The sequence below is a fragment of the Pararge aegeria genome, chromosome 20, assembly GCF_905163445.1.
Source record: "Pararge aegeria chromosome 20, ilParAegt1.1, whole genome shotgun sequence".
NCBI classification, from domain to species: domain Eukaryota; kingdom Metazoa; phylum Arthropoda; class Insecta; order Lepidoptera; family Nymphalidae; genus Pararge; species Pararge aegeria.
In genome coordinates, this window is record NC_053199.1 from 1,136,921 (window position 1) to 1,150,820 (window position 13,900).

Consider the following 13,900-nt stretch of genomic DNA (forward strand, 5'->3'; position numbering starts at 1 on the left):
CGTTTGTCTCAATATACGAAAAACTGTTGTATGAAGCTGAAACAGTTTTAATACGGAGGTGCGATATTCTGAGTATGTGCATACATATATTAAGTTGCGGAGCTCGAGGGCTTCCCGAGAGACGACAAACTTTTGCTATTGAAACTGGGGACGACAAATTAGCTGCGGAATTCGTAATTTCACGTACGGAGCCTGACGTTCTCAACAATAGAGTATTTGAGTAGTTTGTTCGGTTTGTTGTATCCGTGAAACTTTATTATACCGGGGCCGGGGCCCGCTCTGAACAGCGTAGCTTATTAATGACTTCAGAATACATAGCTATTTGATAATGAGATTAAATAGTGCTTCGATATGAAGTTAAAGCTTATAAAAAACATTTTATAGTCTTCATAGGTAGCTGGAAGGGATTTTTTTGACGGAGCTCGTCCGGAGAAGTCGCCGCCATTTTTATTTCTGCCACCAAATAGATTATTTATGTTCCAATATAAAGGACGTGGTTGCCGGTATAATGACAGGAACATGGCTGTAGTTTCAGGCACAAAGTTGCAACACCTATGCCTGAGGTTGACGGACACAAGGCATTTTGTAGGACATCGCATGCCCTGTGAAGTGTTTCTCTGTTTTTGAATGACTGTATTATAAAAAATATCTTTACCTAATAATATTATAAATGTGTAAGTGTTGCTTTTTGCTTTCAAGCAACAAGGGAACCATGATAAGACGTGACTTTTGACATATTGACGGCAAATTGGCGCTGTGAGCACGGTCCTGCTTCCTGAGTCCTAGGCTGTGGGTTCGATTCCTACAACTGGAAAATATTTTTGTTGTGAACATGAATGTTTTTCAGTGTCTGGGTGTTTATCTGTATATTATAAGTTAGTTATCTTAGTACCCCTAACATAGAGCTAGTATATATAGGACTAGAATATATTTATTTTATTTTATTGTTTTACTATGCAGATAGTATATGGGCTCTACATAGACTATTTAATATTAAAAGCCTAGCCTATGTTACTTCGCGATAGTATAGATTGAGTAGAATTAACTTGTGTAAGAGACAAAACTTACTTACAAGAAACCCTGTTGGTGATAGTGGTTCGTACTTAGCCTCCCTTTAAGGGGTCCGTATTCGATCCCCGGCGCGCAGTTCTATCTGTTCGGAGCTATGTGCGTTCTAAGCAATATACATCTTGCTTAGAAGGCACAAAGTTAAGTTGGTGGAAAACCTGAGAGTTCTATAATACTCTCAAAGACATGCATTCCAACGTGGTTGTCTAACGCTGTAAATCCTTGTGTGATTGTAGACCCAAACAGGTACGCCCTCAAAAAGGTACGTGTAATTGGTGGGATCGAGTTCGATTCCCGGCAAGCAACTCTTATTTTTCGGAGTTACGAGCTTTTTAAAATATAACTTTCTTAAACTTCACCGTTTAAAACGGAAAACATCACGAGGGAACGTGCATACCTGAGAGTTATCCATACCGTTCTCAAAGATGTTTGAAATCCACCATTCCGCACTTGGCCAGCGTGATGGACTACGGCCTTAACTCTCCTCATTCTTAGAGTGGACTTTTGATGATGGTTTAATGTTCAAATAGACAAAAATCTAGCTAGAAATTATTCTTCGAAGCTAAATTATTCGCCGCGTGAATACCTAGTATTCAGTATTATACAAATGCCGTCATTAGCTGGTGATTGCCTTGAACAAAGTAGCAGCAGTTGCTACAGCTCTGGAGTGCGTCTAAATTGCTGTATTCATATGTTAAGTAGGACCGGGCGAGCAAACAACCATTTGTTATTTAGATTTGTACACGGTTTAATTGATGACAAATATTGTTAAAGGGTTACAACATTGCATAACGTAGTCTGAATGTATAGTTATTAGACACGAAGATCAAGTTTATTAATTTAAAATGCATATAAAAAATTTCGGAACCGACAGGATTTGAATCTGCGACTCTTTGGCAATCGCGGCCTGAGCGCTTTCTCCAATTAATGTCAATCAATAATTCTATAGGAATTTGTCAAAAGTCCGTTTTTTTGATATTATCCGTTATTGTAGTTGAGCAACAGTTGGGTCATAATATTTCTATGATTTGGTAGTAGCTTAGTAGTTTTTCTATGGGAGTATGTTTAATATTTATTAGCATAGATACGCTGTAAAAATATTTCATCGTGTATTTATTCTGTATAGTCAATCTGTAGTTATTTCTTTTAGAATTTACGTTATAAAATGTTAAATGTTAAACCATTTAATGAAACATTTAGGTCGGGCACTCAAGTTGCAGTTATCAAAAGCTTAGTTATTATTTACCAAAAAAATTCAAAAAATTCAAATTCATTTATTTCAAGTAGGCCTACTTTATAAGCACTTTTGAAATGACAAGTATGTATGTTTGTGTGACTCTACCACCGGTTCGGAAAGCAGATTCTACCGAGAAGAGCCGGCAAGAAACTCAGTAGTTGCTCTTTTCCAACATCAACATTTACAATCATTTTGCTATCTTGCGGGAGATGAGAGCGAGGCTGGCTGCTTCCATTCTACCTTGTCATTCAGGAATTCATCAAATGTATAGTAACCTCGCTGTACTAGATGCGTTTTTACACATTTTTTAAATGTATGCATTGAAGAATTTCCAAGAATATCCTCACCTACTCCTTTCCTACCCACTTTACAAAATAATTTATTTACAATTTCTTTTATAAATATAACCTAAAATAAACTATGTAAAAATAATTTACTACTATGGTCTAGATATTGAATTCCATATTCGATGAATACCGATAAAATTGGCAAATAATGTTTAATATTGAATAATGGCAGCTCACCGCAGCATCTCTTGTATAGATACCTCGAGCATAGTTCTCTCCCACAGCGTGACTTTGAGCTATGCTTGGCATTCCCTCTGAAAATTGTTGATAACTGGCTGTGCACTGCGGTTTCGCCTGAATTAACTAAGAGTCGTAACGTAATGTTTGTAATTTTCGTCCGATTAAAATGCCATTCTAAGCTAGATTATTTATACGAGATGATGTACAAATCAATAAAATGATTCTAGAAATTATAGTACACTTAGTCATCAATCCGATAAAAACAGTCATGGATTTGGAGTGTTAATATTTGATGCTGCTACGAAAGTTGGAAGGACTGGTAACAAAAAAAAAAAAAACAAATGGCCCAGGTAGCGACATCGGGCGTTTGGGATTATTTGTCGGGATTTTAAAAGAATTATAGTAAAAAGTGTAATTACTTTTATGAGTTTAAAGTGGACCTAAGTATATTGTTAGCGTAATTGACAAAAATATATGTTGGCGTATGATTCTGAATTTGGTTTTTATTTGGACTGGAGTAATTTTACATGTTATATTAATGTTTATATTAATAGCTTGTGCCTGCGTTCTACGTGCGCGTTTATTACAGTTTTTTACAAATCCCGTGAGAACCACGCTTGTTCTGTTGGAATTAAAGTAGCCTATGTTACGTCTTTTTAAAAACCTTCATCGTTTAAAACCAAATTGATTTGTTGCTAGGTTAGGTCGTAAAAGAAGGACAAACAAAAAAAAACATTTATAATATTAGTACAGATAGATGTATATGGAAAATATTGCAATAACCCGTCTTCTTCTAAGTATTTAAAATTGTTACTATAGAACGCCGGGTAAACATGTAGTTTTATTAGATTCGCGTGAGCAAAGACAGACAAAACTTCGACAACAAAATTTATCGTTCCTTTTGAAGTCCTGAAATACGCCATCGTGTGTCTGAAGACTTTGAAAGATACTTATAGAACAGCCTAAGTAAAATTGATTATTCTAGGAAAGTAAGTCTTAGATAGGTAAATTTAAAGTTCTTTTTTCAATGGAAATGTATGTGGAGTTCATATGTAAAAACTATTGCTAGATTTTCCATGTACAAATGTGAGTTAATTTTTTAATTAATTTCACTTAATATTTTTTTTATTTTTACCTCTTTAGTTTAAGCAAATAAAGAAAATATTTTTACATGAAAGATTTAACTTTTTTGCTTGTTTTAACAGAGTTATTCCATCCGAACACTCCAATGTTTTATTTCAGGTATAATTTAATAAACTCTTTTTAAACTTTTTCTAAGCAAATTCCATCGAGACGAAGAGAGCAAGAAACTAGCTTATAAGGCTCTAGGGAAATGGAGAAAAAATAACATTAATTATTAACATATAATCTATGTAGTTCTTGACAGCGAAAGAAGATGTTATTAGTGACCGACTAAATACTTGTTCACAGTAAAATTTTTCTCGAACGAAAATTTGAAGTTTGTCTAACTTATTTAGTAAAATATATAAAAATTTACATTAAATAACATGTAAGTTCAACAGCTGCATTTCTTTACTTTAAGTTAACTAATGTATTGATCACCATTACCACATAATAATGGAAACATATATTTATTTATTATTAATTTGTTTGCTTTATTAATTTATTTTACATCTTGTTATTACGGCAGGGCCACTTACACTAACTATAAAGAACTACATAATTTATGGATAACTATAAGACAAATGAATAAAAGATGACATTAAACATTATAAAAGACATCATATTAATTTAAATTTAAGTAAGTTCCTGTCATAAGTCTTTATGAATGGAACTTTTTTTATGAATTTAAAAGATCAGTATTGGTACTCACAGATAAAGTCCTTGATGGCCTGAGAGCCAGAGTCGAGTATATCCGTGGGGTTGACGCGTATCTTGCAATGTTTGGCGAAGGGCATCTCTGGCAGCTTGTGCCACTCGCCGCCGCCGGTGGAGCAGTGGATGTCGATTGAGATCGAGTTCTCATAAGCGCGTACCACGCGCTGCACCTCGTTCTCTTGGTAAGCGTCAGTAAAGTCCGATAGGGAGAATGTCCCGTCCTGAAAAAAACAAAAAGTTTAGGGCTTACAGGATATACATTAGAACTTAAAAATTTAATACAATGTTTTTACCTATACTTGTAGGAAATATCAACATTAAAAATTTCAAAAGGCATACTAAGACAAATATAAAAAGATACTTGGCATCGATATCTTCCATAATTCACCCACAGCTTTTAGAAAAAAACTAACAACTAACTTTTGTCAAATTAAGTTTACATGACGCTTTGTCAATGCTATGTGCATTTGTAATTGACGTGCATATCAGTCCATATTACTGTGTGTGTGCTCTAATTATTAAAAACGTGTAATATGCATGTTGTTAGTGCTCTTAATAAATAAACAACACAATTAAGAACCTCGCCTATTTATAGCTTTATAAATTATTTGAAGCCATAAAGTTCCCCTGATATATAAATGTCGTTTAATTTCAATCCGTTAACGTCGCGCCGGGCGCAGCGGAAATTAAACGCCGGTAACGAGTTCCGTGTCGCTGTATAGCGCTACAGCAGTTACAACATGTGTTGTATACTTTAAAAGAAAAATAAAAGCCACTGTTAAAATATTATCATCATTAATAGCCTGTTATAGTCCACTGCTGGACTAAATGCCTCTGCCAACGAGAGGGTTTGCCAAAATCATAATAAGATAGAACGCAGGGCGATTACGTATCTCACGACAAGCTTGCGACAAGCGTAAATCTTGCAATGTTTGCTGTCAAACGTCACTGTTGTATTTTTTTCGTATGCAAAAGTCAACTATGTCCTTCGGACCGGAACACAGCATTGTAAAAATGCTGCTTAGCGGCAGAAATAAGTATGGCGAAAGTTCTTCGGATAAGCTCTGTCACAAACAGCTGCGCTACTACTGGAATCTCTCTGCTATTGGTAATTTTGGTTCTTCTACGGATGTCGATATTTCTGATTTGATACAGGTACAGGTACCCCAGAGCTTTCTTATGAGGCCCATGGTATGGCCTACATATCTGAAGACCTAAGACTTTGCTCTTTAGATATACAACGTGTAACCGAATTACGAAATACTGTTGAAGGATGCAAGTATATTTCGTAAGGAATCACCGTGTTTAAATATGAAATCAAAAGAAGCATATTTCTTTTTTCATACAAACGAATTCGAAAAAAATTCTTAGTGTGTACATATGACAACCCTATTGAAGATAAAAGACCGACACGCGCATAGTACCTACGCTACGTGACGCGTACCTTATAAAATGACAGGAGTCACTTGATTTTAATTATGCATGTGATAATAGGGCTGTATCTGGTTTCTTTCAATAAAAACTAGGGCAGTTGTTTACTCAAAACCTTTTAGCGTTTCGTTAGACAGGACAAACTGTATCTCTTAAGACTGTGAAGTATTATTTCGGTTTTCATTTATACGTTGGACATTTACACGGATTTTGGACAAACATAGGAAGGAAAAAAGAAGGAAAGAATTTGATTTTGGTTCGACGGTACTCACTTGCATAATCCAGGAGCCGTTTCCGGCAAATGTGTATCCAGCGTGCACCAGGTGGCGGTGGCGCGTGAATGAGCTGAGCAGGTTCCTCATGCACTGCATCAGCGTGTTCATCTGAGGGTGAATCAGGATCTCCGTCACGAGGTTCTCGGACGCGTACTGAATGAGTCTCTCTCCTGCGAAAGATAAAGCTGTTTTAATAAACTCTTCCACAATTTATATGAATCAATCTATATATGAATCAATCTATACGTTCGGATCAACCTTTGGACCGATCCTGTAGAAATTTGGCACTCATATGGCTTGCATCCTGGAAATGGACATCCAATATTTACCCCGGAAAGCTTTTCGCAGCCTTCCGGAAAAGAAGGATAGTTTAAGAAAAACTGCCAAACCATACAAATTTTGGTAAAATTTTGAGACTTAGTTTGCATCTTGGGGACGGAAATAGTACAATATTTTCCGGGAAAACTAACGATTTTTTAAAACCCAACAAAACCATGGATTTATTGACCGACTAAAGCTTGTTTATAATAACTGAAAGTTTAATGCTTGCAATTAAAAATAGTAGTTTGTAACACAGAGGGCATAAAATGAGCCATTTTATTCAAGACGTCTATCCAGATATTGAAGTCAAGGATGAAATGGGTTTTATGACCGAGTTACACTGTCTTTTTACTTTGATTGCAAGGATATAAAACATTCTAAAGAATTCCTGGCTTAGAAAAAAACTGAGACTCTATATTATTATGTCGGTAAAAATAATATTAATAAAAGTGTGGTTATATTATCCCGTTTGAAGATGGTAACATTGAGATTTGTGTAGTGACCCGCATTTACCGTATGAGGCGCCTAAAGGAATTTACTATTATAATGTTAAGGAATACTTAAACGATAAAAAAGCTTGGGTGTGAATTGCTCTAACTTCATAGCTTTACATTAATTTACTGTGAGATGGTGATAACATAAAAAATTGACCCGGCTAAGTTTTTATGGGCGCTTCTTAGACCAGGGCGCGTTTGGAACCTTCGTAGCTTTAGGTTAAAGGGTTTTTTTGGCAGGCTAGGGCTAAAGGGTAGGCAGTGCTTCGGTGCATGTATGATGTGCACGCCACTGGCCAAGCGTGGAGATTATGATGGGCCAAGCCTTCCGGCGGGATAGGCTTTTAGTCCAGTTGTTGGCTATTGAATGAATGGCAAAAAGAAGTATTTAAGGCGATTATGCTCTGGAATAATCTTTTATTTAGGAGTCGTCTGAAGGACTCCTATGTCTCTTTGAGTGATGGCATTTGAAGTAGATTCTTTATATTTCTTTCTTTTAAATTATGTAATTAATTCTTATATATATTATGTTTGTTAAATATTTATATATATATATATTATGTGTATTTTATATTTATATATTGCGTATATTTATTTAAATTATCTATGTCCTTACATTTTGGTATATATGTATATATTAAAACACTCTTGGCACTATCCCGTTCTCTTGCTGTAAGTCCTATCTACAAAGGTTGCCTGTAGAAGATTGCTTGCAGCAATAAGGCCGCCTTTGCATGTCTACATTGTGTACTGTATACTCCTTACTGTTTCTTTTCCTGTAGATTATACGTGCAATAAAGTGTTTCTTCTTCTTCTTATTTTATTAAATTTATATATAAAAAAAGACAGACACAAACACATCATTATTCGACCGCATAAAAATATATCTCATTATTTATGCTAAAAACATCGACTCTCAAGTAAGTGGATCCTTGAGACGGCTGTCTCGAGACGGTTTCCTCTCTCAAAAATATCGTCTAATGGCGTTAGTAACAAGTACATTCTGGCTAGACGGCACCCGTGACCTCGTAAACAAATGACATTAACGTGACGCGAAATTGTGTCGTTTATCTCCGAATACAAAAGAAAATAAAGGTTCAATTGAGTGAAATACAAAAGGAAATAAAGCACAGAGCTTTCGCTTATTTATGTCAATCTTTAGAAGTAGTATTCAAACCTCCTACTGCCGCCTACAAAACCAGTGCTACGTAACCAGTTTCGTGCAAAGAATATATTTTATCGTGTATCGTAGTATCGGTTTCTACGTAACTAGTCGCGTAGAATCCGAATGGTTATGATGATAGTTTTAAATGACAATGTGAGATGGCGATAACAAAAAAAAAATCAATCGGTTTATTGTTGGCGCGTTTGAAACCCTCGTAGTTTTTGTTTTAAGTTGACGAATTTGTTATCGCCATCAACTCACTTCTATGTCATATTTTAAATGTAATGTACGCATCAAAAGTGTCATCCATGCCATGCCTATTTAAATAAAGAAATATTTGACTTTGACTTTGACTTTGACTTTGACTTTACGGGTATAAGCTCATGCCTACTGAATAATATAAATGCGAATAGTTGTTGGTTTGTCATTCTTTGAGGCAGCAATATATAAGCATGAATATATTTTGTAAATATATAGACCATTGCATGGGCTTGCTTTTCCACCCCCGGAAAAATAACATTTGGCTCTATAAGCTCTTCCAGCATAATTACAGAACAGATTCTAGAAATAATTTAGTACTTAAAAGACCCTTGTTATAAAGTTTTTTACAAGTCCGACTGGCTCCTCATGCATTAGCTCGTTTAAATGATGCATCCCAAAGAAAACTGTAGGTTGAACGTGTCAGAACGCTAAGTAAGCCTTAACTTTTTTAAGAAATGGACAGAGCTTGTGACAAACCAGCTTTTAAAGTCTTACCTAATATAAACTAACTGAAAATTACACAAAGGAAAAGTGGGCGAACTTTGATTTACATAATGTATGTAAGTTGGCAGTCTTGAATATAACTCTGAGATAGACGAAGTAAAGCCGTAGCCGTCAAACACTTGACTTAATGTAGAGTCCCCCCTTCTCTACCTCCCTGTCTCCCGGTGAAGGAACATTTTTGACGCCCTTGAACGACCTTCAGTAGGGTTGCCAATTCGTCTAGTAAAACGGATTTAAAATTAGTGGTACATTTTATACAAAACATATCTGTTTTCTTTTTTTCATTAAATGACATTTAGAATCACGGAGATTACGACATTCCCACGGAATTAGGCTTTAAAATAATTTAAAAGATGGAATTAAAAAAAGGGAATACATAAAGACTTTATAAATTTATAGTGTTGTTTATAAATTAATAGGATATACTGAAGGAATAGATCTAGCATTTTATGCTGTTCATTTCCTTAATTCGTCTGCATCGTTTTAAATCTGTGATAGTACCTAAGAACAAAATTATGCTCCAAAGCAAAACAAAACTGACTTCCTTAGCGTGCCCGTAAAGTCTGAAGTATTGCCATTGAATACTGTCTAGTTAAACTTAATATAATGCCCCAAATATCAAAGAATTAAAGAAAGGTAATCTATTAAAATTTAGGTAAGACAAAGCACATTTATGTGAGTTATCTTTTTTATATCGGTGTAATTTATGAAAAAAGTTTCGTTTATATTTTATCGTGACAGTGACAGCCCTAACCCTGACCTTGTCACGTTATTATAATTAGAGCCCTTTGTAATTTTGTTGGTTGTTTTCGTCTGCAGGGAAATTCCATTATACTTGTAATTCCTTATCTTTATATTGTGCTACATAAAGAAGGTCGTTACGGGGTTTGTTTTACTGGTTAAAGTACCTTTTACCAACGGATTCGATTGTTTTAATAAAATGTACCTATAGTAAGGATTTCGTACCTTTTTTTTGGCGTGGTGGAAAAGCTTTATTGGTACCTCCGATCCTTGGGCAGGACGGAGGTTATGCGGGACTCCCCCCCTCTAAAGGGGTTTACCCAAACTAAAAACAACCACGGCATGTCTCTCTTATTGGCTTTGTTAGACGCCCGGGGAACCTATTGTATAAGGATTTCGTACCTAAGTGTCATCAAACCTTTCTCTTTCCACGGATATCGTTACACGTTACATAGTTTTTCGCTATGGTATTTAAAGGAAAAAAAAAGTTTTTGAGAGCAATATGCTGGATATGTCTGGTGGGAGGCATCAGTTGTGGCTAGTTACCACACTACCGACAATGACGTGCCTCTAAGCGATTTAGTACGACTTCGCGTAACCGATTAGGGGAATGGGTTTTATATAACTACCATACCCCTAACAGGTTAGCCCGTGACCATCTTAGTCTGCATCGTCACTTATTAGCAGGTCAAATTGTAGTCAAGAGCTTGCTTGTAGAGATATTAAAAAAACGCTTTGCAGCGTAAGGTTACTTGAATTTTTTGACAATATCGTTATCTATACGAGATGATATGCAAATCAATAAAATGTATCTAGGAATTATAAAAGACCTAAGTCAGCAATCCTTTCGGCAACAGTCATGGATTTGGAGTATTAATATTTCATGGTGCTGCCATGAAAGTTGGAAGGACTGGCGACTAAAGCGAGGCGGGGGAAAAAAAGAAGGAAGACGGAAAAGAAAAGATGCCTCCTGCGGGGACGTTAAACTGACTGTAGGTGGACTTTTGGACTAATCGTTTGGAGTCCGAACGCCCCTGTGACCGTGGTAAGGGTCCACGTCCGGATGACGTCAGTAATCTGGGCCCTCGTCTTCGCCAGCGAAGACGCTGTGTTTGTTGCGTGTGTGTGTTGTTTGGACACGTTGTCGTTAGTATTTTATCGTTAGGGTCGTCAAGGACATGCTTCAGATGTCGCCGCTTGAGGAACTGACTATACATAAATCAGCATGGGTGGGACTATACATAACACAACGATAGCGCGATCCCAGAGGGTGATCACGCCATCTATCGACAGAGCAGGTAAACTACGCGAACACATCCTATTACTCAACATTGTAATAGTCTTATCGGTTGAAGTATATGCTGGCTCATCATAAGCCCCACTCAAAGCTCAAGGGGTGAAAGCACTTGGCATAAACAGCAGCTATATCATTGACGATTGCGAGGCAAAGAGGCTTAATGCATGAATTTTATGTGCTATACAGGGAATATTCCGTGCCTTTTTTTACTTTATCTTTAATGGGCTAGATGACGATGTGTGTATTGTCGTAGTATATTGGATAGAAGCTGGCGTTACTTTGCGGAATTTCGTGATACACAATGAATGTGAAGCTTAATTTGCTATACTCCGCAAACAGGATGATCATCGGTGTGGTGTAATTTATAATTTCTTCAATTTTATACTCCACACCAAACAGATCTTCAACAATGCACGCACGTTTCGCTTCGACATCGGAACATCTTCAGGAGATCTTTTGAGAATTCCGCAAAGTAACGAATCCTTCTATGCAACATTTTCTAATGTGTGTTAGCTACGATACGATGTTTTGTTCTAAATATTTTTGCCCGCAATATGTTATACAACACTTTATATGAGTACCCTCACTCATACATTGTAACATTTAATATTTTTGGCCCTGATTTTTGCTTCATTAAATATTCATAAGTTGGTATTAAAAATACACACCAGAAAAGTCTCCACGTAAAGGGCAGATCTGATACAAAAGTATTAAACTAGCTCTCGCTCATTCGAATTTTATCACGCAGTTCATTTTTTAACACTCGCTTCAGCAATTTTGCACTAAAAATCATTTTCAGAGGCGCTCCCAGTGAAAAATACTCGGAAATGTTTTTCGCGAAAATGCCTCTCGCGAGAGAAATACTCCATACCCCATTGTCACCTCGATGAGAATTTTAGTTAATGTTTATTTTTTTTCTTTGAATATTTTTTAGCATTTTTTATAATTTAATAAAGTAGTGTGAATTTATTTACTAAACTTTTATAACTCGACGCATTTAAAAGAAAAGGAGCCGACTAAAATTTAGATAGTTTTGAGCTTTAATAATTTAATTAACAGGAACTTTTCAATGACTGAGCTTGAAAAACTTTGTTTTGCTATTGCATTTTTTTTTCATATCTATTTTACTGACATTTAATAAGTAAAGCGGACAGTACGAAAATTTACATAAAACATTACACAAGACAATTAGTATGGTGTACTGTAATGGTCCAATTATAATTAAATAGGAAATTTGCTTTGTTCGTATGTTTGTATGTATGAAATGCAGAACGACGATGTTCTGTCTTCCATACAACAAAAGAGCAATGATATATTTTTTTAAACAAAGAGTTAGAGACTGTAGATTGTAGAGTGATATATGAGTACATAGGCTAGGTATATCACTTCATACATTAGGCCTTTATCCTCAAAAGTTAGGTTCCCATGGCCGAACGGATTTTGAATGAAATTTTTGCAATTTAATTCAGCAGATCTTTTAGGAGATAAAGTATTCTCTATTATTCCAAGACCTAAGATATCTAACCGAACAAATAACACTTGCCAGTTCTAACATATGAGTTTGAAGTCACAGTATAAAGATAAGAACTTAAATTAGGATATAAATACGAAGTAGTTTCCCCTTTTTACTATTTCTGAATCGAATGTGTTCATTTAGTTTTGGTTTTATCAATAAATAAAACTTTGGTGACTTGGCGAGCAGTTATAATAAATAAGCGAGTCATAAAGTTTTAGTATACAGCATAAATACAAACTAAATCTAATAAATATGTTTGTAAAAATATTGCACTAGTTTCAAGCGCGGTTCCATATGTTGCTATTGTAAGGCTCGGTGAGAGAAATTTTAGTCATTTTTCAGTTGCATTGTTGGCGGTAATTTAGGGAGGTCGTGAAAAATTGCTCTCTGTTTTTTATCTTCTCTTTTTGTTCTTGTTGATTTGTAAAGTTTATTACATTTTAGGTAACTCCATTCTTTTTTTGCATTAGTTTTTTTATACGTAGATTACGTTTTTAATATTGCAGATGTCCTGCTCAACGAAAAAGTCTATACTTAGTATGTTTTTTACGCAATGGAAAATTAATAACTAATCATAATCTGATATCAACCGATCGACGTCCAGCAGTGGACGTCGATCGTGGACAGAGGTTTTTTGTAGAGAGATCCAAAGTTCACGGTCCTGGGCTGCTTGTTTTTGTCTGTCCTGTCCCTCAGTGGGGATCGACCAACGCTGCGTTTACCGGGACCAAAAAGTCTATCGTTTCTCCGAGCTATGGCAACAAGCAGCAGCGTAATCGGTGTGAGAGGACCAGCATTACGATAACTCATCAGCCTACCAATGGTGGTGACTATTAAGCTCGCCGGATTATTTAATCTTGGAACCGAACCTAGACCATGCAATTGGTAGAACCACCATATTTCCGAATTAATATTGACTAGATTTTTAGGTAACCGAATAAACGTTTCACGCTTTCATAAACTTAATAGTATATCTGCTGCTCTTTGCTCATATAAAAATCGATATTCAAGATTTGGGAAGCTTCGCGATTTATCACGCTAAAGAACATTTAGAGCTGTATACGTACAACTCGGTGAAAAGCCGAATTTAGGCGAGCCCATTGAACTAGAAGCGGAGATAAAGGCTGAGGTCGTTATGAGCTGGAGCGCAGCCAGAATATTGCGTTGTACGTCTCATTTGTAGATTTAGGGTCCCATTGTTATCTAAAGCGCTATAATAGTCTG

At 35.9% G+C, this 13,900-nt stretch overlaps 1 protein-coding gene across 1 annotated transcript in view; it reads right to left on the reverse strand.

Annotated features, from left to right (window-relative positions):
• LOC120632854 (microtubule-associated protein futsch-like) overlaps positions 1-13,900 on the reverse strand; it is a 181,623-nt gene that overhangs the window by 51,118 nt on the left and 116,605 nt on the right. The window contains exons 3-4 of the mRNA XM_039902891.1: positions 6,375-6,547; positions 4,667-4,892 (exon numbers count right to left, since the gene is read on the reverse strand). Of these exons, the coding sequence (XP_039758825.1) occupies positions 4,667-4,892; positions 6,375-6,547 (399 nt within the window). The remainder of the gene's footprint in view (positions 1-4,666; positions 4,893-6,374; positions 6,548-13,900) is intronic.